At 43.2% G+C, this 26494-nt stretch overlaps 1 protein-coding gene across 8 annotated transcripts in view; it reads right to left on the bottom strand.

Annotated features, from left to right (window-relative positions):
* casz1 (castor zinc finger 1) overlaps positions 1–26494 on the bottom strand; it is a 167594-nt gene that overhangs the window by 11959 nt on the left and 129141 nt on the right. For 6 of the 8 annotated variants that reach the window (XM_086276884.1, XM_086276885.1, XM_086276883.1 and 3 more), the window contains 7 exons: positions 18084–18644; positions 11872–12772; positions 10027–10092; positions 7305–7401; positions 4772–4936; positions 2995–3167; positions 1768–2636 (listed from right to left, as the gene is read on the bottom strand). In XM_086276884.1, coding sequence (XP_086133010.1) covers positions 1768–2636; positions 2995–3167; positions 4772–4936; positions 7305–7401; positions 10027–10092; positions 11872–12772; positions 18084–18600 — 2788 coding nt within the window. In that variant the 5' untranslated portion in view covers positions 18601–18644. The remainder of the gene's footprint in view (positions 1–1767; positions 2637–2994; positions 3168–4771; positions 4937–7304; positions 7402–10026; positions 10093–11871; positions 12773–18083; positions 18645–26494) is intronic. The other 2 variants (XM_086276882.1, XM_086276888.1) reach the window with 1 other exon arrangement.

Raw genomic sequence — 26494 nt, 5'->3', positions numbered from 1 at the left:
TGCTCAAGGTAGATCACAGTACAAAACAATCTCACTGCAAAGCACATCGTGATTGTTTTAAATTTATTTATTTTTTTGCATGCACTTTGCGAGCAGAGAGAGAACAAATGAGTTTGACTCAAAGCAGCTTCTTTCTGGAAATTATCCAGGAATAATGTACCACCATGTAATTACTCCGGATAAGATACAGAGCTTGTGAAAGATCATTTGTACTGTGTGTCTAATTAGTAAACCCTTCAGATGCTTGAATCTCTGGGAAAAACACTTAGGGGTAAATTAGAGCGGAACATTAATGAAAAAAAAAAGAAAAAAGAAAAGAAAAGCTGAGAAAATACTGAAGGCAGAAACAGGAAAAATGCACAATTCACCGCAAAAGAGGCGAAGTTTCACAACCCGAAGAAAAAATAAACACTGAGAAAAATAGCCACAAACACAGTGACTTTTCTCACACCTTTTTGACAGAGAAGCACAAACCACTTCCTCCTCATTTTAGCCCCAAATGTCCTGTTCACACATTTTATGAAGCAAATATGAGAAACAAAACCACACAGCAAACCCCCCATCCTGTGTCTGCGCTAAAACTTTTATGAAAATGTGCGCGATTAAAATAGGAGAGCTTATTTAAAATAACTTGTTTTTCAGTAAAGAGATCTACGCTGTAACTAAGTGAGCCATCGAGAGGGGTGGTGATGGCACCATCTGTGGAGGCCCAGACTACCTGCTGGAAGCCCAGAGGTGGAGCTCAGTCTGACAGCCCGGGCTCAGCTCGGCTCCTCGGAGCAGCTGCCCCAGCTCTCTCCCAGGGCCTGTCCTGCTCCAGGAGTACCACCAGGAATTGTAATCCTTCCCAGTCCCAACATCCGGAGCAGTCCCATTTACAATCCGTACCCCACCTGCTCAGGCTGAGCGCAGGAGGATGCACTGCAACTGAATGCGAGACCATGCGCTTGCAGTGCATTATCAATTGAAGACTTTAACTTCATTTTCATTCAGAGGCTTTGTTTAGAGCAATGTGATAAACATGGACAAGCCAATTACCTCTGAAATGTATGGGTGACATGTTTTTGTGGAAACAGAAGGTTTCCAGAAATTCAAAAAGTGTGCGTCGTTGCCGATGACTGCATCTGTGACTGAGTTCTTGCATCGGTGAAAAAAAAAGAAAAAAGAAAAGCCTGTTTCTTAGCTCTGCTGCATTGAGTCATTTCTGCCTGAGTGATTTCTGTTTTTTCTTTTTATCAGTTTTCATAGAGGATACGAAAAAAAAATTATTTTTTTTTGTTCTCGCAATTTCTGAACTTAATTTCATTCCACCTCCATTTGCTTGGAACGGGCGCAGACAGAGATAAGAGACCAATGATGAGGAAACATGTTCAACACAACCCCCAGGAGCCCCCACTCTGAACATCATAAGAGACTTTTACAGGCTCTACTCTCCCCTGTCAGCGCATTTATCTCCAAATGGATTGTGGGTATCTAACAAACGATCAACACAATAACAAGCTGAGAGCAGAGGACCATGCCTCCGGAATGTCCCTTTAAGCTTGAAAGCAGAGGGTTTTCTGCCCTTCTCACCGCTCTAGGCTAGTTAGAGAGATGACCTCTGAGTGCTCTCTCTTTGCTCTGTCCACAAAGAGCGAAAAAGCATGCAGCTTATCATAAACATGTGGATTTGGATGTAGCTCTAAAGTTTTCTTTTGAATTTTTTATATTCACATTATGTTATCCATCATTAATATATGAGATAAACTTGGCTGTTCACTCACTGACCTGTGTCTGGGCTGCCGGATGGCTTGAGTGCAGCAGCCGCCAGTCTGGCCATCATGGGTGAAATCAGACCCTTGCTTGCAGAGATCTTCTCCATAATGGAGGAGGTGGCAAAGGAGGTTGGGGTAGATGGCATGGCTCCATCCGCCCCGACTGTGGAGCAGCCCTGGGTGAGTGAGTCGGTGGGCATGGAGTGGGCCCCTGAAGACACAGCGGATATCAGGCCAGCAGCTTGAGGAGGTGGCTGGAGAGGCAGCCTGGACATAAGGGGGAAGAACGGGTTGGAGGTGGCCAAGGTGCTGTTGGAAAGAGCAAGGGCCACCGGTATGTTGCTGGGCAAGGTCTGAGACAGCAGGGTGGACATACGCTGGCCCACACTGGGCAGCGAGGGGGTCGGCTTGAGGGCGTGGCCCGATGTGGATGAGGAGGAGACAGCAGTGATGGGCGTGCTCAAGAGGTGTGGTACAGTAGTGGACTGCTGGGTCGTGGGTGAGGCACTCAGGCTGGAGTTCTTGCTGCTAATGGCCGAGAAGTCCATTAGGTCGTCGTTGCTGGATTCCTCGGGCTCATCCTTTGGTGCCAGGAAGGTGGAAGAGAGGCCCATGACACCAGAAGAGCGAATGTGTCTACGTTCGTGCTTGCGCTTGTGGGAGGTCATCTGGCTGGTGGAGGTAAAGGTGAAGCCGCAGCCGGAGCGGATACAATGGAAGTGGTTGGTGGCTTTGCTGTAGACACAGCCCTCGTACTTGCATTCCTCATACTTATAGAACTTCTTGAAGCCATCTTTGGCATAAGCATCGTCCTTGATGTGGTAGCTCTTGTGCTTCTCAATGTCACACTTGTTCTTGAAGGTGAAGGTGCAGCCCGGGCGCCTGAAAAGCAAACGGGATAATGTGATCAGGTGTGGATTCATGGAGGGGATCCACATGATTGAAATACTTTACAGTGAAGTGGAATAATAAGTGGTGCGGTTCAGTGACACATCACCATCTCCAACCTGGTGGAGGTTTAAATTCTTGGGAGGTGATGATAAAATAATAAAAGTTTTTTTTTTTTTTTATTCAAAGTGCTCTAATGATTTTTGTCACATGCAAGTCACAATGCTATAAAATTTAAGTTGATCCGTTTTAATTTATGAATCTTTTTTTGTTTTAAACAATATTTGCCAAAAGTCGGTTTTAATACAGTAAAAAAAAAATCTCGAGGAGAAACCACATTAGGTCAATCCACCTGCAGTGGAAGTGTGTCGTCTTCTGCCCGTAGAACTGACATCCGACCGTGCCACAGTCCTCAGTCGCGCGAAACCTCTGGAAGCCATCGTTGATCAGCTGGGCGTTCTTTTTATGGAAGTTTTCATGGGTCATGACATCGGAGGTGCTGGTGTACACCTTGCTGCAGCCCACCTGCAAAAGCAGAGTCAGAGCATGGTAATCGAAAACAAGATCTGGGCCCAAAGCATGCATGAGTTTCAGTTTGCAAGAATGGTTTGTAAAATGCTATAAAAGATCAGATATACTGTACTAGATGTAGAGGAGGGATCTCATTGTGGTTAAGAAAATGCTAGTGGCCTAGAAATGGGTAGAAGAAGGATGTTTTCTCACATTCAAGATTTAATTTGTGGCAACACCAGAGCATTACAAGTTTCATCTCAAACCTGTGAATTGGAAACAATCTTGCTATCGTGACAATTGGAAAGTAAAAAAAAAAAGGAGGTGACTGAAAGAGACAGTGGCCGCAGAAGGCTGCTGAAAGTACAGTACCTTCCTGGCAAAGCAGCCTTTTAGAAAATGAAATTCATATTTGGAGAGTAACGGTGAGTCGCCACAAACTTACTGTAACTCTGAGAACAGATTTCAGTAGTGGAGGGGGTAGACGGGAGTAAGATGACTGTCTTAAGTCTTTAGTTTAAAATGCTCTGGTACACATGAGCCCTCAGAGCCAACAAAGGGGGGGAAAAAACAGGTAATGTTTGAATTAAAAGCAGCAATTGTATATCATCTGTGGCACTTTTCACCCGCGCAAACCGGGCAACTTCTCCATATTGAGTCAAACAATGAAAAAAATTCCTCTCGGTTCTTTTCCCCCTTAAATCAAGAGAGCCGATGCCAACATCTGCAGGTTCTCAGGGACTGTTAAAACAAGGGCTGAAATGTCCTAATAACAATTACGCTGTTACAGGGGTTTAAAAAAGAATATATCTCAAGCCATCCTGCGCTGCACCGCTGCCCTGCTGGTGAGAAGCTCTCGGCACAATGACATTGAAAATAAGCAGATGTAGAAAAAAATTAAACAAATCCAGAGGGGGAATAATCTTCAACTGGCTGCTTGGTACTAAAAGATGAAAAATGTATAGTTTATATAAACACCTAACTGAATTTTAGCCATGCCAATTAAGGAGTGAGAGAGTAAAAAGATGGGGAAAGCACAAGCAGCCTCACTCATATTCACCCTTTTTTTTTTGGTTTTCTTTTATTTAGCCGAGGACACGTTTTGCAAACTGCTCTACGAAGACACTCTGGTATAAATGGAAAAAGTGAGTTTCCACTTCACAAATATGTAGGTAAGCCGAGTGACTCTGAAACACCCTGAAGTCATGCTTATTTCAAGTGGCCTGATTTTCCAAAGTTGGCCGTAATTTATACAGAGTTGCTCATTTTTGCCTGACTTAACCTGTTTTAAACAAAATGATGTCACTGCTCCTAAAAGGCTGTTTAAAGGCACTGGACAAAACCAGTGCTTTTAAACGGTGCCTTTTACACTCTTTTATGGACAGCATGTGGTGTCTCTGCAATATAATTTGAATTACGAATTGTAAATTTACCTGCATTTATCTATATTTGGTGCTCTTTAACAGAGTGAGCAGTGGTTGTTTTGCTCCATATGTAATGCTTAAACATGTGGAACCATAATTGCATATTTGTTTCCGTGTTTGTGCATGTGCTTTCGTGGGTTCATTTTGTGGGTATGTGTGTAGGTGGAAGAGGAGACGCGAGTCTGTGTAGTGTACCTGCATGCAGTGGTAATGGGTGCTTTTTCCATTGAGGTGGCAGCCATGGTAGTAGACGCTGCAGTCGTCCAGAGGGCTGAAGCGCATGAAGCCATGCTGCAAGGAGTTGTCCCTCTTCTTGTGCATGTTGTAGTGCCTGATTACATCCTGCTTACTGGTAAACCTCTGCAAAAAGGGGAGGGGGGTGGGGGTGTACGGCAACAGGTTGGTGTTTATTTAAACCAGTCACAGAATCAGCAACAAGTCACTTTATCTCTGTAGAAGCAGCAGCTGCAACATGCAGGAGCCAATTGGCAGTTGGGGAGGGATGTGCGCACGGCAATATAGAGGGACAGGACGTCTTTAAACATGATGCATTCTGTGGTTATTAATTTACTTTGCATATCTCAAAGTTGCGCTCTATCCAAATGCAGCGCTTAAAGGCCCCGGGACTCTCTGAATGCAGATGCTTCCACATGGAACATAAAGTATGTTCCACATACACTCTTTGTTTCTGGTTTTTTTTTTCCTTCCTTCCAACACTTTTTTTTTTTTTTTTAGAAATTAAGACGAATCAATTGACATGCAAGATAACAGTTCTGATGTTTTTGTGTCTGGAAAAATTCTGTTCCATGCAGATGGTTTCTCAGACGTGCACAGGGGAAAACAGAAGACAATAAAAACAAACAAACAAACAAACAAGTGAACCAAAAAACAGTTTCCCTTTCAATTCGCTGAGATATGATTCCCTTTTTAATTAAAGCATTAACACTCACTTTTGGTGCAGGTTTCGCCTGTAAATATAAATGAATATGCAAAGACACCCGCCTTGTAAAATTATTAAATAAATAATTTTTTTCTTATAAAGAAAAAATCCCTCCCATACTCAGGAGTCTGGAAGGGGGTAAAACAGAAAAGTCACTCCACGGAGACCTGCAGCAACCAAATCTGCTGTAATTGGGTTTAAGCTGATGTTACAGAAACTGTAACAGGAGAAGCTTAAATCAATGAGACAGCTCTGTCTTCTATCCATATTTATCTCCAGTTGAGGGAAAAACATCAGAAAGAACGACTCTAAAGAGCAACTAATTGCTGTACAAAGTAGGGTAATTGCTTTGTGTCATGTGTTCCACTTGCACACAAGTAAAAAGCCGAGATCTCACAGCCATTCATTCCCCTGTTGTTGGTGTTTTCCCGCTGCAGATTTCTGACACACCTAAATTAAATTTTTTCCGTAATCTGGCTGATGATTGTCTCAGATTTTCTCTTTTTGCTAATTTTTATTTTTTATTTTTTTTACAGATCTCAGGCCTGCACTTTTCTGTTATCTAACGATGACAGGTTGAACTGTGGTCATGGTACATTCGATCCATCAAGCCGTCCAAAATAGGCCATGGACAGAGCTGACTGGGAAAAAGATCTCATTTTCAGTTGAGTGGTGATGAAGGTTGGGAGCCACTTGCAACATTTATTTTAGGATTCCCACTAGTGTGGCAAGATGCACACTCTCTCCCATGTACAAGCCCATGAAAGGAGAATGTTAAGACTCAGCCAATCGCCCAGAGGCTGGCAGTGGGATAATATTCCAGGAGTGTGTGTCATGTAACATTTCATGAGTTATCGCTTTGAAAGGGGGCTGCTCATCACTGCCTGCCTGTTTTTTTCAGTATTGACATCCTGGGAACTGGCTTCCAAAGCATATCTGTGTTTCCATGCGACGCAGTAGCAACAGAGAAATGTGGACCTGACCGTGGAAATTGCCATGATAACCTGAACTAACACTCTAAATAATGACATGAAATGATTTTCCTTTGTATTCCTCCAAGAATGTGTCTCATCAGACTGTGAAGTGGGATTCAAGCAGAAAATGAAAGCTTAGATCTGTAATGCTTTTCACCACATAAACAATATTTATCAAGCTGTAATCTCTCTTGATCGGGAGCAGACTGTAGATTACATCTGAAGATGGCTTAATTCAGAAACTTGTTAAGAAAGGAAGGAAAATACACACGGCTCTAGCTGCGCGTGGATTTTTTTCTACATCTTTTGACAAATCTACCCGTGTTTGTCTAACTCTTCTGGGCCATATGCTACAGCAAACACGAGGCCTGTATCGTGATCTGCTTTGTGTTGTTTTCTTTCTCCTTCCTGTGCCATACATGACACCTCATGGGACCAGGGCAAGATTAATACCGTGAAAGTGGATTAAAGCCAGGCCCCTTACGGTGGCAGTGTCTTCAGAAAAGGAAAAACAAAGAACAAATAGATTTTTAAAAAAGGGGCCATATTTAAGGATACTTACAATTAACCTTTGTAATAAAAGGTCAACTGTGCCCAAAGATGCCTGAAAACTGGATAGATACAAATACCCATAGGCTGTTTGGTAAACTGGAGACCAGCATCTAAGAGTGCTATGATAGTCAGTGCAGTTTACCATCACTAGTTGGTTTCAACCAGTGATGGTGGCCCCGTGAACAAAATGACCTTTTCTAAGCTGTGAATAGCTGTGAATGCTTGAGCAATGTTTAATGTGTATAAGAGATTAGGTACTCACGCTCACCTGGTAGTTACAGTCAGGGTCCATACAGTGATAATGCTCTCTGTACTGGTAGGCACAGTGCACGTGTCCACAGTGTTGACTTCCAGAGAACCTGAAACCAAATTATAGGACACATTTTAAGAGCCACACGAAGCAGTGACAACAAAACCTGGGGACACATCAGGAGGAAAAAGCTGAAGTTTCCAAAGAGGTCGGTTTAATTCAAAAAAAAGAAAAAGAAAAAGAAAGAAAGATCGGCAGCGAATCAAGAATAATTAATGAAGAAATTATTATAAAACACCTGAAACAGAACCAAATAACACAGGCGGTGAAGCTTTCAAAGGCTCATGTCGCAATTTCACCTTCAAGGTAACGCAGCTCAAACCTTCAAACTGACTTCTGCTTGCAACAATTTACCCGTCTGTCACACCAATTTCAGCCAAATTATCTCCATTTATTTCTAAAGCAGCCGTAAGAGACCCTTATTACACCGAAAGCCTTTTCCTTCACAGACATACACACAGCCGCTCAATCACCAAGAGCCCCATGACTACTTTATTTCTCATTGCTGTGAGAAAGCTTGTCAAATCAATGCACAGTTCTTTCAGGTTAACCACACTCTTGCTCTGCAAGATAAAGGGTCAGGTACCCTGAGGAGCAGGAAAGGCTCTGTCTACTTTGCCCTCTTCAAAACCCTTTCGCTTTCTTTTATCTGGAGTGCAGAAACCAGATATTAGTCTGGTTCTACATTGAAAAAAAAGAGAAAGAAAAGGCAGCTACTTGCCACAGTACAGCCACTTTTACGGTGGTGATTATAAGCCTGACGATGATGACTGTTAAAATCCTCCAATTACCAGTGAAAACACACAAATAAACATTTGCGCTGCCTCTGCCAAGAACTCCATCTGTTAGTGCAGAGGAGAGGGGGAAAAGGAGGCTAAGTAATATTTTTCCCATCTCTCTCTCTGTTTTTTCCTTGTTAGGATTATCCCAGAGCTGCATTTACAGATCACTTTGCTGAGTTCATTAAGTTAATTGAACGGCATATCCACTACTGTTTTTAAGTTGGCAGCGCGTGCGTGCGTGTGAGGCTGGAAAACAGTGACGGAGAAAGACAGCGGCTTTTGGAAAGGTCTGATGGCTCTTTTAAAAGAGTTCAAAGCAGAACCAGAAGACAAACTAGGCAACATATGGCCAAACTATAAATGTTTTTCTATACTATATCTTTCACACACACGCACATGCACGCTCACACCGATGAACACACAAAGCCCCCCCTCATCCCCCTGAGACTATGGCCCACCCCTCTGCTCAGTGCCCAGCTGTATCACTTTGCCTCTGGACAATTCCCACTTGCCGCGTCAGGGGGCCTAATGGGCCTCTGCTATTCAGCAGCAGATTAAATATTAATATCGCCACGATACAGAGATTGCAGCGCATCTCCAGTTACAATAGAGATACACAGATCAAAGTGCCGAGGCAATGGTTGGTGCATGAAAGCATTTAAAGAGTGAAAACTGCAACTAAACACTACCACGAAAGCTCTTTAAATCATCAAACTGTAGCGTGGTGGAGAGATGAACTTTTTTTTTCACCACCCCCCCTCCTCTCTTTCGCGACACACGTGGATACAAACGCATTTACAAAGCTGCTTTTTAGTGTTACTGTGCACTCATTAGCCTTGGCTCTAAAGAGGACACTCCCCTGCTTCTACCTCCCCTCTCGGTACTACATTTGCCCTTTTTATGAGCCCTCCTTTTCCATTTTTTTTTTCTTTCCTCCCTCCTCTTCTTTGCGTTCCCTTTTTTTTTTCTCAACCCCAACACGGAAATTGAAACTGTATCTGGGCTTATCTGCAACCTCCCCGTGCATCAACTGCCGAGATGTTTAGACAAATTTTATGCATTATGCAGCGCAAATATCAAAACAGTTCTTGGCAGTGCCAGCAGAAGCCTCATTAAAAATTCCTTAATTAAATCTTCTTGCAAAATGTAATCAGTCCAAGGAAGGGGTTTTGTGTGTGTGTGTGCATGTGTGCGCGCAGAAGAGGATGTGTGTATGTGCGTGTCTGTCAGTGCCAAGGCTTTGATTTGTGCCCTTCATGTTATGGCTTGGAGAAGTAATCATTAACGCCAAAGCCACTTTGGCTTTTCAAATGCTGTTTTTCTTTCTTTTTAAACGGAATAAACAAACAAGCGATAATCACCTTTCTAGTGTCGGCTCAAGATGAATCCAGATTGGGAGGACATTGTTCCGTGTCCACTGAAACATAAGATACCCACCCTCCCGCCCGCTTCCCCTGATGCTTTTGTCTCTCTTGGTGTGAATGACTGAGTTTTTAGATCAGTCGCTTCCTCGCGTTTTCAACAATAAACTGCAGAACCTCGAGAAGAACGCGGCCTCATCTCATATCCTCTCAACGTCAGTCGCAGCTAATAATACAAAGTTGCACGAGGATTATGTTCTTCTTAATGTTTTAGTGCTTTACACACTGTGAGCATTTATTCAGCCAGTTCCAGTAAGCTATCATCAAGCCATTTCTCTTTCATTACCCCCTCATCCTTCAGATTCCACTCAGCACATAAATTTGAGTCTTTTCTTAATTAATTTACTGCACACAGACATTCTCATACCACTGAATAAAATGCACCATAGGTGGATAATAAAAAAAAGCGTTGCCTCTGTTTTCAGTGCGTTTTTTTTTTCATTGGTGCAGCACATTGAGGGATTTGCATACCTGGCAATATATTTCTGGTAGAGGTTGATGTCGTCGCTGGCGGGTTTATCTGGTGGCAGACCATTCCTAATGCAAGAGCAAACACAAAGGAGACAGGATTAATGGTGAGGTTGGGCTGCCTGTTGTTAATAAAAACAAACTGACACAATATTTACTTACAAGCCGCTCCCAAACTTTGGACTATCAATATACATTTTCCTGTGGCATAACAGCGTTTTCGTGCGAAGTATGAATCAAGGATGGAAGCACACACACTTTGATGCATGGTCTTCCGACCAATGAAAGGCAAAATGCAGGAGCAAAAGGACATTAATCTTTTATGGGGGTATTTTGGTGAGTGCTCATATGCAAAACGGGATAATGGGCACGTGGAGAAAAAGCTCTGAAAACGCATTTTCGGATACTCTCTAGGGGCTCGGGCTCTAATGTTGATGTCAAGTCGTCTCCGATCAGCCTGGACACAAACAAATATGTAAGGCAACACCGAGGATTTAACTGCGCAGGATCACGTTCGCTGAGTCGGTTTCGAGTCAAATGAATTAATTTTAAAGCGGGAAATCAAGGAACGGTCCTTTTTTGTCACCTGTGTTGGTTTTGATTCCCTTTATGAAGCTGGCAGCAGTAATGCCTGTATAATAACAGTCATAACACAGTATTGGTCCTGTTTGCTCCCTCGCAGCAAGTGGCATTTAGCTCCATGTGAGCAGCTCCACACAGGGATGACCTGAGGTTAATCTGGCCCAGAGGGGAAGATACACTGCCAGACATTTTCCCTAGTACCCCATCGCCTCCCTGTATACAAGCACCAGACTGGGTCAGTTAGCCACGACTGCAGCTTCACTGAGCCCTAACCTGACAAAGGCCAAAACCTGAGGGAGGGGTGCCTGAGGGCTCTTGAACAGTGTCTTTGATAGGTCTTGACTAACTAGAGACAAGGTCAAAACCAATCAAACAGACTCTGGGAGCTGTTTCCTACTGGTAGAGCACACGACTGTAGGTTAGCTCCCCAAACCCCTCGTTTGGTTCCTTTAAAGTGCACTCGTCAGGCAGTGTTGAGTCGGCCCCTGTGACTCGCTGGGAGGTTAGTCATGGCTCCAAAGTAATTAAAGGGAGAGTTGTTACACCCTAGCCAAACGAAGGAAGTCAGTCACTTTGCGATGACTGTGCTAAATCAGTCTCCACGGAGTGCTACAGCGAGTAAACAGTTCATGCGCCTTCGCAACTCATCATGTCGTGGATCTATTGGGCGCTATGCGCCATTTCACACTACATTCCCGTTGGCTGCTGTGAAGGTAGCAATTACCTTTGCGTGAGGCTAACTGACTCACAGTAGCAGTTAAGTGTATGTGAGCCTCACATTAGCTCCAAAGGGGTTCCACTGAGAGAGACTCAGAGTGTACAAGGCAGACAAGGCAGTATCCACCAGCAAACTTAAAATGATAAATTCAGCGGCAGGCTATGTAAGTTTTTAGCAGATTTCAGCAGAGTTATGGATTGTTTTGGTGCAAAATAACACATGCAATATGTCAAACAATATTTTAGTCACATTTAACAAATTCCCAGGGAATTGGGAGACTGTAAATCAGATGCAAGTGGGTAACTACTATCATTTCTTATCCAACACTCTGTATATTTTATCATCTTTTGTTAACTAAGGACATAAAGTTGTAGAATTAATTGGGTGCAGAAGGTCCTCTGTTGTGTTGCTCAAGGCTCCCAAATAGAAATATACAATTTGTTGCCTTAGTTCCCCTGTGAAACACAAATCTCATCATGTGAATCATAAACATTTTCTGTAAATTCTTTTTACAGCTTCTATAACTTATAAAGTTTGAGGACACTCACTTAACAGAGGACACAGTGCCAGTGGTGATGGAGTCAGTCTTGGAAAAGCTGGACTTCAGGTAGTCAGAGGCATTGAAACTTATGTGGCCCGCCTGGTCCACTGTAAGCCCTGGCGCTATGCTGGCTCCAGGTGCGCCTACAGCGGGGACACCGGGAGCTGCAGGGTTCCCCGGTGGCGTAGGAAGGACACTGGGCACCAGTGAGGCCTCGGGGTTTCCTGGCATTAGCTTCGGAATTGTTCTGATGTCATATTTTGAAGGGCGACCCACTTTGCCAGTCTTAAAGGCGATGGAACCGCCCATGTCAGGGTTGCCCTCACCGGGTTTGAAGGGGAGCAGAAACTTGATGTTCTCCAGGTCGTACTTTGAGGGTCTCTTGTAAGCATTACCATTCTGCTGCTGTAAACTCTCGCCCATCTTCAGCTTCTGAATAAAGAAGTCATACTTGGACGCTCGGGAGGCCATGTTCTGCATGTGAGAGGGATTAGCTGGCTGAGAATTACCCAGCTGAGGTGCTACTGGCTGTTTGTGGTCCATGCTGGAGGGGTAAATCTGTGCCTCGGCTCCTGGTAGACAACCAGAGGTCTGGAGCATGGTAGCGCTCTTATCTTGAGCCAGTTTTGAGTTGAGGTCGTCTGGTTTAGGCGGGGAAGCGTGCATGGGCCAAGGTAGGGTCTCTCCAGCTTTTAGCTTGCGAATGTACTCTTCGTACTTGGAGAAGCGGGCACGCCGTGAGGCCTCCTCGCTGCTGAGGGATGAGGGGTCTGAGGTAGCAGCTTTGAGCTTTTCAAAGCTGATCTTCTTGGTCAGCTCATCCCTTACCTGCTGGTCATCATAACCGAACATTCCCAGAAATTCATTCATGGTGTTGGCTGCATAGTCTCGCAGGGCAGACGCTTCTCCTGCACAAAGACAACAAGAAAAGATCTCCTATGTAATATGTATAATTCCGATAATTAAAGTTTTTCCATTAGCATATATTTAATGTGTACTGATCTGTCGAGCAGAGAAATTAATCACAAGTCAACCCATTGCTCAAGAAATCTTAATCAGTAGTCTAATTCAGGTCACTCAATCAGTCTATGAAATGATTCCCTCTCCCTTCATACTTACTGATGCTCGCTAAAACATGTGTTAATGTATTTTTTCATCAAGTTTGCTAGTTACAAATGAATTAATCTGGAAAAGAGCAAAATATATTATGTCATGCAAACTAATGAAACAACATTCTGTCAACAATAATGCTCTATTGTGGTCATGCAAAAGGACTAAATTAACATGACTGCATCAACTGTGAGTGCACGTGTTCCTTTCCAATAAATGTTTAAAATAGCTGGATGTTATTTTTCTGGTTATTTCAAACGATAGCAAATTTGACAACAGGAAAAGTGCTTCTGCACTGCAACCTACAGCATCTGTAAATGTTCGTGTATTTATGTGTCTACAAACAAGCAGTCTGAGGCAATGCTCTTCCTGTTTTGGTTGCACTATAAGCCAGTCCTGCAGAATTTTGCAGGGGACTGTACCAAAGGACAGACTCACAGAGAAATCTAATTTTCTAAAATCACTGTGCTCCTGATATAAAAATGAACTAGAAAATTAGGTATAAAAAGCATGTATATATATCATGCATACAAGATACCTAAATACTGAAAGTCATCCAAAATATTAAACAAAATATACAGAAATCTGTTTATAACTTCTTAGAAATGTGCATTTATTATGAGTGCATTTAACCCTGAATTTTTATCTGATGACTCATTCTCACTATTAGTAGCCTCATATTATAAGCATTTCATATCATCACCTTATGAAACTTGGAATAACATATTTTAAAATAACAGTCTTACTGAAGTCAACTTCAGAAATGAAAACACATTTGCAAACTGAAACATCACTTTTATTTTAAGAGTCCATTAAATTGGACAACTTCCCCAAGGACACGGGCGAAATATAGTTGATGTATAGTTTAATTGCATTATGTGGAGATTAATTCTGCCCCATTAACTTTCATCCAAGTTAACGCATGGGGTCAGAGAGTGGGGAAAAGGCAAAGATGATTTGGCCTGAAAGCAGTGACGGACCAAGCTCTGCCTTAAAATAGAGGAGCGTGGATAGGGAGGAAATGGCGCAGCGAGTGAGACAGAAATCAAAAGAAAAACGGGAGAAGGAGGAAACACTTGTGTTTGTAGATCCAACTTAAAAAAAAATGCTGCTGTGCCAGTTTGCATATAACACAGGAGGCAAGAACACAGATATGCTAGTAATGCAGATGATAATGTCAACTGAGCCATGTAAAACCTTTGGCCTTCTTAACTCAAGCTTGGCACAGTCACAGGGACAGGGTCCAAAGTCTTTTTTTAAAAAAACATTTTATTGCTGTTTTCATCACACGAGCTGGCCAGAGGTAATATCACCTATCGCCGAGGTAATTAATACACAAATATTTCTGCTCTTGTCTCGTATTTCTCAGTTATTGCTAAATCAGTCGCCGTGCCCTGCTTTTCACATCTCTTGCGCAGCATGTAAAATAATCCCCAAATTTCCATTCACTGTGTTGGGGCTGTTCCACTGCTCAGTATGAAAGAGTATCCGAACAGATCGAAGGGGCATGAAAAATTTAAGAGAAATAGATCAGGTATTTGTGAGGAAATGCCTACATGTTTGCCTCAGATCGTTTTATCAAATCTACCATGTTTTCACATGTACTCAAACCGCAGAAAAACATGCTGTATACACAGATTCACTGCACAGGACAACAGCTTCTTCTATACCTTTGAGTTTTTAAATAAGGTGTTCAACACATCTGAGTGAAGAGTCCTTTAAAAATATTAAAATTGGATTTGAATATATACTAAATTAGCACTTGTTGGATTTTACTGCTATGAGAGCGTCTCAGGTCACAGCATATCCATTTGGCTCTAAAGTTAGGGCAGAGCCACCCACACCAGTATAAGTCAAAGTTTAACTACACTTCTTCCGTGACTGAAGAATGACAATCAAAAATAGCACGTTACTATAATTTTCTGAGTTAAATATATATTACATAACACCTCAGATAAAGAGGTTCAGGCCTGTTCACCATTCCTTTTGGAGGATACCTGTAACTACTGCAAAGAGAGTAGTTTCCGTCATGAGAGCGCCACGTCCCTATTTTCATATTTCCTCATGGTATTATCGCCACTTCTCCCCCCCCCCCAAAAAAAATTAGCCGAGACTCTTTGTTCATCAGCGCAGCCACGTGACGTGTTATCAATGAAAGGCAAATGATTGGACTTGAAGGGATTATGACGGGGACCGACAGGAGATAACCCTTCTAAAACACCATGTAAATGAGGTTTCTACTCAAACACTATCTGGCTGCCTCTTAATCGTGTCATGTGACACCGAGTGGGAAACTGTGTATGGGTTGAATCGAGATTGAGATGTTCCAGCCCCCCCCCCGTTAAATTAAAAGAAAAATAAAATACTCTCCCCCCTCTCTCTTTCACCTTCATCCATTTCACTGTTCGCTAACACGCCTGACATTTCTGTCCGCACTTGCTTGTTGGACTGGGAAAATCCACAAAGAAGTGGTTTCTAATCTTGACACTTCAAGCAAACAAAAGCCAACACATGACACAGACCTGCCTTGTCTATATTTGAGGCAATTAGGCTGCATTTTCCCTCCCAGATATGATAGCAGATGGGCATTATATCTCCTTTTGCTGACCAAACATGGCCATCAGTGTGGCATAGCTTCAGTGCTCGCAGGACTGAGAGGCAGAGGTGTTGCTGATGATAAAGATGCATGCTAGTAGCTATATATGGACTAATCTAGAGCCTGGATACCTTCTGAACGGTGTCAGTTTCGAACAACAAATATATAGTGTAAGCCACAAGGTTGAAAAACAAGTGTTTTCTGTTTCATCTGCAAACATGTTGAAAAGCATGCTTTTTCATAAGGTACAATAATTTAAATAGAGCTATTTATGTTCATGCCATAGAGTTTAAGTGTGTTTTGTTTAAATGGACACTGTTAAGCTAATAAAAAGCAGCTTTGAATAAATGACATTATGTGCATTTGTTTGGAGTAATTTGTCTCTCTCTCTCTCTCACACACACACACACATGCGCATGCATGCACGAAAAACTATGAGGCTTCAAACTTCCTCACTGTTGGGTTAGTTAATTAACAGGCAGTAAATAGAGAGGACTTTGAAATAGCTTGAAATGAACAATAACCTTTTACAGTGAACCCAGAATTGCAAATGGAAGTCATGGTCAAGCCTGTTTGATCCATCGCTACGAGCATCTCTGTCATTGCTTTCAAAGTTTTTATTCATTGACTTTTTTTTTTTCCATTGACTGGCTTATGAGGGCTCTAATGCGACATCTAAATTATCTAGGAAAAGTATTCTGGGGTTTTGCACTGATAGGAAATCCGCACGATGCCTCAATGTGAGGAGTTAAATGTTTTGAAGGTCGCAGTTTCTCTCATTGATCTTGCAATGTTTGTTAATTACATTGTCACTGATGTTGTGAGAGATAATTAAGCCACTATGTTTATATGCATAATTATGTGCACTCCATATCAGCCTTTGAAAGACAGTGGCGAGAGAGAGGGAAACGGAGAGAGGGAGAGAGAGAGAAGGTGGGGGGGGATGTTTTAATTGTGAGCTGAGCAGAAACATGGCAATATAGATGCCCTAGTTACAATCAACAAAGAGCAACTCAGAAAAAAAAGAAAAAAAAAACTCTAAAGACAAGATTTGCAACTGATGCAGAATGCTCTCCCCGCAGTCTTCAAACATCGGCTTTGTTGTGAGATTTAAAATAGTAAGAGAGCCGGTGAAGGGAAAGGTGCAGGCCTTCTATACAACAGTAATGCATATTTACAGACCTGCTTTTTTATGGCCGTGAAATAAACAAAATGACTAATTAAAACCACAAAGCCTTTTTTCATTTGCCTCTGAAATGAAACCTGCTTCATTTTCTGAGAAGCCCCTGCCCCCAATTCTGAATGAGTGTGTGTGTGTGTGGCCAGAGCCACGGCTGTACAGTGGGTGAAAACAAAAAGAAATGAAGACAAAAAGGAGCATGTGTACACGACTCTGAGGTACATACTTAAACCTAGATGAAAGCACAAAAACTGTTAAAGTGAGGTGAGCACGCACAAAACGAGACTTGTTTGTGCACCGCAACAACCGGTCTCACCTGCAAATTGCTTTTTTTCCCCCCTTCTTCCCCCCCCCCTCTACTGGCGTCTGTGAAGAATGCTTTATCTATTCATATAACCGAGCTCTGTTTTTTCATCTTTTTTACAGCTCCGTGTTTTCAACTTCTGCTATTACAAGGCCACCGTTTCCGAATGTGTGTGTGTGTGTCAAGTTTCAAGGGTCACAAAGTGTATGACACCAAACAGCACTTTCTTTAAAAGATTGTTTGTGGCGTTAACACACGCACTCAACCTCAGAGTGTGAAGTCTCTGCCAACTTTATCTATTTGATAATCAGTGAATTATACCGAGGGAACATCATGTCAATATTAAACAGGGTTTACTGTGAGTCATTTACAAGAGCACACAGTATTGAGAAATTTATTAAACGAATTCACTGTTGAAGCCACTGTTGTTTGTGGGAAGGTATTAAAATACTGCACTTAAGTGCGATATGCGGCTGCAATATAACTTCCCCATTTCTGACTTATTTGACAACTGATCTCTTGGATTTGACAAAAAAAAAAAAAAGCCAAACTCCTCCATGTAATAGAGGAGCTTGAAGCAGTGGCTAAGTTTAGTGAGCTTAGGGAAAAAAATCAAAGACTCAATATGTAATCCTGGGTGTAATATGAAGCTTAGCCTGGCCCTGCCATGCGCTCTTAGCCCTCAGCTGCTGGGAGAATGCATAAACGCCTAAATGCCTTACGTTGTAAGCCTACTCCAGTTATGAATTTCTTCGTACAGTTAAGTTCATGTTTTGCCCCCCTCTGGCCCGCCAGCTGAATCTCTCTTTAGAGTAATAATGTCACTGACTATTCATAATGTAACTCTAGAGTTTCCCTTTCCAATAATGGACACGCTTAAGCTTATGTGGATGTGGCAATGTCACCTCTCCTCTGTCTAAGCCTTTGAAGGCCAAAGGTAGTGTTGCTTTGAGATGTACCGTGTGTGAAAGGGTCATTTAGAAGACGACGTGTGAAAGAGGATGCTTAAAGGACACAGTGAAAATATACCTGGAGAGGAGAATGGTGCTTGGCGATTTTGGGCCTCACTCGGCGGCATGTAGGCGTCATCTTTTGAAGGCCTGTCTTCAGCTTCTTTGTCTTCAGGGTAACTGCCATCTTGAGACCCCGCCGCAGGCTCGGCCTCCTCTCCATTGTCTTCCTCATCGCTGCAGCCTTTGGGCTGTACCATGTACACGCCCTCAGGAGGGCCATCTTCGTCATTGCTGACTTTGAGTTCTTGCTCCTGATCGTCGTCAGGAGCTGGGGGCTCATCGCCGTACTCGCCGTTGACCCACTTCTCAATGGCCTCGCGTCGCTTCTGGTCCTCCTCTAGGCTCTGATTTAGGCTCAGGCTCTCGGGGAAGTTGGTCTCGTTGTCGTCGTAGTGGGAGCTACCGCGCTCGCTGTTGTCTGCTACACTCTGGTCTCCCTCTGCATTCTGGGAGCTGCTGTCGAACACCACCTGGCGGCTCAGCTTGGCACAGATAGCGTTGAGTTTTAGGCCACCTTTTCTTTTGGCGGCCATCTTGGGTTTTCCTGAGGTCGTTTCAGTGCATAAACTCCTTTCAGCTGATGGAAACGAGAAGAAGACAAATAGAAGGTTAGCGAAGTTGCTCTATACCACAACTATCTGTGTTACAGCTCGAGTAATATTACTTTTCTCTGAACGAACGGCAGCAGGCGTGCTTTCAGTGTCACCGGAAACATCGTTCGAACCTGCTTTTTCCTGTCACTAACTTGTACTGATTTTGAAGATCACAATGGAAAAATAAACAGACATATACAACAGGGACTGCTGCTATTAATAACATAAAAAGCACTTAACAATAACAGCTCGAGCCTGGAAGGACACCCAGAGATACTGTACATATCTTTCTAAGTCACAGTTCTTTGGTCAGCTCAGAGTTTAGCACGATGTGGTTGGAAAAAAAAAAAAAAGAGAGAAAAACAAGCTTAAGCAGCTGAAACCATAGGCTGATAGATATCAGACCCCCTACAGTAGTACAAGCTGCAAATACACGGCTACATAATCCAGCACATGACAGCGCTATAGAGACACTGTGAAATGTTATCTTCACTCTCACCTCAAGAGGCTGTGGCCCTGCCACTGAGTGGGGGGGCTGTATAGCATTAAAGCTGTCAGGATGTGGAGTGAAAATGCTGAGCACTTTTGGCCTTTTCAGAGCCCAGATCTCTTACCGGTTATTAAGTGAGATTAGATTCAGCGACTGTCCTGTTTTCTCTTTCCTAAAAGAAAAACGACGCGCGCAAAACGCCGTCTCTGTATCTCGCACATCTTTACTTCAGAAGAAATTATGCATCTAAATGAGTCTCAGCGTTTTATTTTTCTCCCCGGCGTGGCCCCTCTGAACAATAGCACATCATAGTATGTGCTTTGAGGCAGGAATGGGTGGCATTATTTCAACCCAAGTGGGGCTATCTTTATAACATGTCCTGTGATGAGGCAGGAACAGCTGCATGTGGCATTCCATATCCAGAGCTACCTTTTTAGGGCAGAAACTGCACTCTGTTACCTTTCGCATTATTTCCAGAGCAAGCAAAAGTTCATTCACCCAGCAGCAATTTCTGGACAATCTGCAAAGAGGTTGTTTTTTTAAAGTCTGAGGTGACAGTGACTAAAGAGAATTTATGATATATATATATAAAAAAAGAGGGTGGTACAATAACCAGGGGTTGTGCTGCGTGTTGCAGCTCAGCGAAAAACAGTTAAAGACCGAACCACATCAGAGATCTTTCTTCTTGCGTGATGGCGTATTGAATCTTAACTCAGCCACACTGTTGTTAAGATAATGCACAATATTGACTTACGAATACACCGTTTCAGTGGAGAAAAATGCGCGATATCAGAGGTAACAAAGTTCTATCTTAAAGACTCGATTCACTTTCTGTATCAGTGAGTACGAGCCTCTTCATTTTCCCTCAGCCATAAAGCCAAGCACAATCATGTGTGAGCCATTGCCTGCATTATGTAAATCACATCGGTGCAACATAAAATCCTGTTTTCATTTTCTTTTGCAAAGCTGTGGAATCATTAGAGGATATGCAATTTGAGGGAGTTTACAGATCACCCCCGTCGCCAGACAATGCACCCCCGTGCTACCCACACATGCTTTCTCAGTTACAGTATTTACATTGCGGGCTTCCTCTCTGAAACAATGACTTCAGGAATTATGTAGTTTTGAGGGGCCCGTATATCACAGGCACATTACAGCACAAATTTAGTGTCAGACAATTGCAGGCGGGGGGTGAAAGGGTCACCTTTAAGAAGACAGCAACTTTGAGAAGGTGGGGGGGGGGGGGGGGGGGGATCAGCTGGAAAAACTATTAGGAAGTGGAAGATATAAATCTTAAAGTTTTTCTTTCTTTTTTTTCAGAAATACTCTCCAAAGGAAGATTGAGGTCATTTGGGTGTTGCTGTAGAGGTCATTCTTTCTATTTACTGTGTTCAGTATTTCATGCTTTAACTACCGATTTCCTGTGTATTGCCATTTCGAGCTCCTTGTAGGAAATGACCCCTACACAGTTGTTTCTTTCCATTAGCGCCTATTTATGTATGATTTTGTGTTAACAATGAGGAGAATAACTGGCGCACCGAGTGCTACTGATTCAGTATCTAAGCAAGCCATTAAACTGAATTATCAGACATCTTAAGCACATATTCAGTGTTTTCTTTTAAAGGTAGGGCGTGATTTAAAACAAATTAAATATTCTGAGTTTCCCTCCGAGGAAGAACATGCTGCGATTCAGTGCTTTATGGAAGTAGTCTGAACTATTATTTGTGCTGTGGGTTTTTTTTTTTTTGCTATTGCTTACAATAAGGATCACTATGGTAACGCTAAGCTGTTTACCTCAAGTCGTTTGTGTGCATGATGCCGTACAATGAGATAAAATCTGTGGGGACTTGCATGAAAGAATAACTTTTCCCTCTGGGACCAACTCCCCCAACCTCCCTGAGAGTCCAGTGAGCGTTCTGCCTTATTAATGAATATCAGAAAGAAAAACAACACTGTCACATGCACTGGACATTATTTACAGTCTGTTTTAGCCTGGTGTGCTAATTGTCAAGGAAGGAGACACCTCGGTAAGCACTGGGAGTTGGGGGAAAAAATAGGCAGGTCTGAATTCGAACACAACAGCTGAAACTAATTTTTCCCAACTGCTTATGTTAGCGGTGACATTATTTTTACTGGAAACAGTGCAGGACCGCAAAGGAGCGCCATGCAGTGTCTGTATAAGGCCAAAACCTGAGGAAAAAGTCAAGAAGCTATTTTGAATACATTTCGACAAGGTCAGGTTCTTTTTCATCTTCAGTCAAAAATAAGCGCAGTGGTGCATAAGCGCAAGTTCTGCTGGGTCCTGCTTCTTCTCAGAGGTGGATGACACAGCTTGTGTGAGAGTCTAGCCCTCCGCGCTGACAGAATAACTCCTCCTCTGCTCCGAGCCCCACAGGTCTTGTTGGTTTTTTGATGCAGAGTGTCTGTTTGTGTGCCAGAATGATATCATGCCCAATCAAGTGGTGTTTCAAATCCTAATAACGCTGTTGGAAGTGCATTATTTGTGTGAACGTGCACAGACTGTAATCAAGGCTGCTACGGGTAAAAGGGTGTGGGAGTTAACAATGGTCGTGACTGCGCGGGGTCACGGCTTTACCTCTTCGTGACACAAAAAAGGAAAGAGTGGGCAGCTTTCGTTCCAAAATACGTGTATAGTCATATTACAGAGGATGTAAAGCCACAAGTGTAGCATATAGAGAATTGAATAACTCGACTTTATTGTTAATTCAGAGAGCAGCTAACCCCTCCACCCCCCCATAAACAGCCCAGCTCCCCGCAGCGTTTCAGTTTGTATGGAGCAGGCACACAGGAGGGGTCTGTATATAAGAGAGGTAGATATTACCTGTTTAAACTGAAGCTTATCTCTTCAACTAATCAAACACAGATACAGGGCCTGTTGTAGATTCCTGCTGAGTTTCAACATGACTGACACAGGGACAACCCCCCCACCCCTCCACAATATCTCAAGTTAATTAATACAAACAGGGTCTGGGAGATGTCTATTCAACTCAGGATTATTTTACAATATGCAACAGAGAGGTGCATTAGCTCTTCAAAAAAAAAAAGAAAGAAAAAAAAGGAAAAAGTCTAGTTATAACTTCATGAACCTATGGCAGATTAATCGACAAGGCTGCAGCTCCCAGGGTGTAGCTCAGTGAACCTTTCATGTCTCTGGCTCTCAAGGGAGATGTATGCGCGAGTGTGCATGCATGTGTGTTTCAGGGAAATCACTGAGCCACACACAAACACGCGCAGACAGTCTTGAAAATTACCATGTTTTTATTTTTGTAAATTTACGGCTTGCAGGAAGAGAATGTTTTCCTCTTCTACTCTCTTCCCCCTCCAACCCCCCCTCCACCCAGCCCCGCTGTATGGTAGGGAGGCTGCGGCAGCCGCAAGGAAGTCAAGCGGAAAGTCACTGATGGACAACTACGCCATTGCACCCAGACCCCAGCATCTGGCCCCTCTCTCATTTTTATTACAGAAGAATAACAATAAGCAGGTCGCCGACCCCGCCGTGAGATTTTGCCACAGTTTTCTAACAGTCGGTGCAGCCGATGCTGAGAAATTTCCATTTTTCCACATGCATATTTAATTGAGTTTTGTCCCAGTGGTGCGGAAATGATTTGTTTTTTGCTCTCTGTTCACTTGACTCCTCTTCGGAGTCGCTAACCCTGATTAAGACGTTCCCGTTAATTTCCCAGCGCACACCTTTTTTTGTGCATTAATGGTTCTGATCGTCTAATTAAAACTTCTCAGCTCGGCTGCTGATCACCGCTCGTTGTGCCTCTGACCTGAAGTTTTAATTGCCGCATCAGAAGCGATAATAATAATTTTGAGGTTCTGATGATTAAAAACAATGCCATTGCCAACTAGTTGATAGATGGGGGTTTGGGGTGGGCACATCTGAGGAGTTTATGCAGAGTAGAGATTTACAAAAGGGGCTGTAAAGGAGGCTTTATATTACCAAGGAGCAAGCAGGGTGGGTGTGGGGGCTACTGCAGGTTATGTGGAGGGGGTGGCAGAGCATATGGAAATCTCCCAGCCCTTCTGTCCCTCAGAGTCTTCCTAAGGAAACGGGTTTGGCTGGGACTGGGACTTAGCATTCTCCACCTCAAATCTAAATCTGCCACTGCCTGATCCACTTTGGAGCTCTCCTTACTTGGCAGGTTTGCCAGGTTGGGGACGAGAGAGAGGGAGAGGAAAAAAAAACACACACACACAGAGAGTGCAAGTGAACGACCGATGAAGGCACATAAAAGATGACGACAGTCCAATACCTTCTGCTTATTTTCATAAAAAGATAATAGCGCAGTAGGCACGATACAAAAGGCACATTGTTCATAAAGTGACTGAAAGGAAAAAAGGAACCTGTGGTGAACGTTGTCTCTGTCATAAAACATGATACTGATGAGATATATATGATATGTAGATTACTGTCAAAACAGGAGAAGTGAGTTGCTTGTGATCTTTTTTGAAACAGTACTTTCACACTGTACTATTCAGATCACACAAACTGCAGTAATGATAGGAAATGATTCAGGCATGAAGAGAGAGGCTGCACACGGGAAACTGCCACCAGCACCAATGTGTCACATTTTGTTCTTTTTATAAACCACTGGATTTCTATTGGATTTTTTTTTTAGGTTTAGTACAAGATCAATGTTTTTGCTGCCAAAGCTACTGTACACGCAGGCCGGCAGACACATTCATACAGTGCAAAGACACACTGACATAAAGTCAGGAGGTAGCTTTCTTCTTCTCCACCCTGCCCTCCCCCTGCCCCCCTCTCTCTCTCGCAGATCTATTTTATTATTAATCAGTTGGTTGCACATCTGCCTGCTTGTTTTGTTTTTTTTTTGCTGTTTTTTTTTTTTATCATCAATAAAGCACTTATTGCTTTTAGTCTAGAATTTGACCTTGTACATTGTCTGCTGTCTTTCTGAGGCTGCTGACCTTGAAGGACCTGTTTGGACTATTTCACTTCAGTTCAGTCCACAGGCTGTTAACACAAGCCCTCAGCCAAGTGCCACGCTCCCGTCACACCGCCGTAAAACACAAACAAGACACTGCAGGACAAAGGCGGACACAAACGGCTCCAGTCACACACTCGCTGAATGCACGGGACAATGGCTGAGGAAAACAATGTATATTACGAGCGTAGACGGAGGACGAAAGACTCTGAACTTGAGGGCAATCAGGCAGGAAAGTTGAGATCTAAGGACAAATACGCCCTCCAGCTTCATCACAAACAGGGTAATTATGGGATTTTCCAGAATAGAGGACAAGCAAGCTAAAATGGTCTAAGGGAGAGAAAAAAAAAACAATCTGACATGAGTGACAAGAGTCATTCTGACAGCTACGTACCAAAACAGCCAACTTTTATTCAGTTTGCTGCTTAGGGTAATTCATGGGACACACGGCCAACTTGTTAAAATTGTACATCAAATCTGGACTCACAGCTGGCACCAGATGATGACTTAATTTGCAAGTGTGTTCCAGGAGGCAAAAAAAAGAAATAAATAAATAATAAAAAAGGCTTTAAAAATACCCAATTGCACATGGCACCGTGCTTCCGCGGACTGAAACAAGGGAAATTTATTCTTGAAGCTTTGTTTTGGAGCTCTTGTTCAGCTTCAAGACACCGGGAGTGCAATTTGATAAGCCAACCGCCATGGTAAATGAGCAGACGACCCCTGTGTCCCTCCCTCACGGTTGCTGTTCTTGGTGAGGGAGCAAGGCAGTGTGGGTAGTACAGTGCAGAAGGGGCTCAGCGGTGCACCTCTCGAGGGCCCTTGAGCTAATATCTGTACAGATTAACTGCTTCAGTTGTATTTTGGTCACGGGGATCTCTCTTTGCCTTTGTGGCTTGTTGGGAGGGAGCAGGGGAGATGCGTGCCGAGCGCGTGTATTACACTCACGCAGTGTTAGTTGCGCTCGTTCTTCAGCAGTGAAGTAAACGATCTGCTCGCCTAAGAGGTCAGCTGCCCCTGGACTGACGCATGTCACTCCACATTATTATCTTTGGGACGTATTTCATTTACCAGAATCCAAAAGTACGCCGCTAAGTAAGTCTTCGACACCCTCTTACAATCACCTACCACCCTCTGTTTCTCCACAGGACACACACGCAGGCGCGCACACATCCAGTGTCAATCCTCCAGGGTAAACTCAGCACACGCTGCTCCATTAGTTATCAATTAATTCTGGAAATCTCCACCTGGCATGCACACGCCGACGAAGCCAGCGCATGTACGTAGCACCGGTCTCGACAGGAAGTCGAGGAGAGCGTGCCTTATTTGACTACGAGTGTGGGTGAGAGAGTGTGTTTGTGTGTCCATGCGGGTGGCACTTTTGTCCATGAGGTTAACCTTGATATGAGGCCCTGTCAGGCCAGATAATGTCAATCAATGACAAGCCCTCACAGATAACCCCTAATGTGAAGCCTAAAAAGCAAAGCTGTTTAGATCTTTAGACATGCCCCCTTTCACCAGCATATGAATTGCATTACAAGGAAATGAGCTGTGGCATTTCTTTAATAAGACTCTTAAGACATTTTGACAGCATATAAGGCCCTGTGCCGTAAAAAAAAAAATTAAATAAGGCCCCTGCTGACAAAGCCTCCTCACACACGGCAGCGTTCTGATGGGCAGACCCAAGTTCCTGTTAAGTGGAGGAAAGGAAAAGACAAGCAGGTGGGGGGTGAGAAGGGTGGACCTTTCCCTCCTCTTTCTTTTTTTTTTCCCCCGGCTCTCAGGGACTTCTTAATTGATTTCCAAGGTTATGTTTCAAATTTGTTTTTCAGCTACGGAGGCCTTGCGAATGAGAGCACGAGTCAATGTTTTTCATCAATTCTCCTAAATTCGGCCCGGTTCACACCGCTCGCCTCAGATCCTGCCGAACCCCACTCTCGTCCCACCTCCTTCCCTCTTCCACCCCCTTTTTGCCCTTTTTTTCTCCTCTCCTCGAAAAAGAAAGAAGGACCCAAGAAAAAAAATAGCAACAAAAAAAAAGAAAAGAAGAAAAGAAAGACGTATTTCCAGACAGGATGCCTGCGCTGACAACATCGATCCCCGGCTACCATTAAAACATTTGCTCTGCCTGACAGAGTTTTGTCTATTGGACTTTCTACGCAGCAGAATGAATCACAGGTGCCTGTTAAAATGTCATCGTGGGCAGCTTTTGCAGCCGGTCTAAAAAACAACAATTCGGCCTTTTTACACTCTTAAGTTTTTATCACTTTTCACAGTTTTGCATTTCAAATAATTCAAGGAAGCACAATTGCATTTTGATCAAAATACACTGTTTCTCGGTTTAAGGGAGGAAGTGATAAGAACGAATCTT

This window comes from Aulonocara sp. 'chitande type north' Nkhata Bay, linkage group LG20 (assembly GCF_057382095.1).
Source record: "Aulonocara sp. 'chitande type north' Nkhata Bay isolate Kocher_YH1m ecotype deep benthic linkage group LG20, A_spYH_male_GT1.1, whole genome shotgun sequence".
Classification (NCBI taxonomy): Eukaryota; Metazoa; Chordata; class Actinopteri; order Cichliformes; family Cichlidae; genus Aulonocara; species Aulonocara sp. 'chitande type north' Nkhata Bay.
Note: the sequence above shows the minus strand (reverse complement) of the source record. Positions and strands in the feature narration are given on the sequence as shown.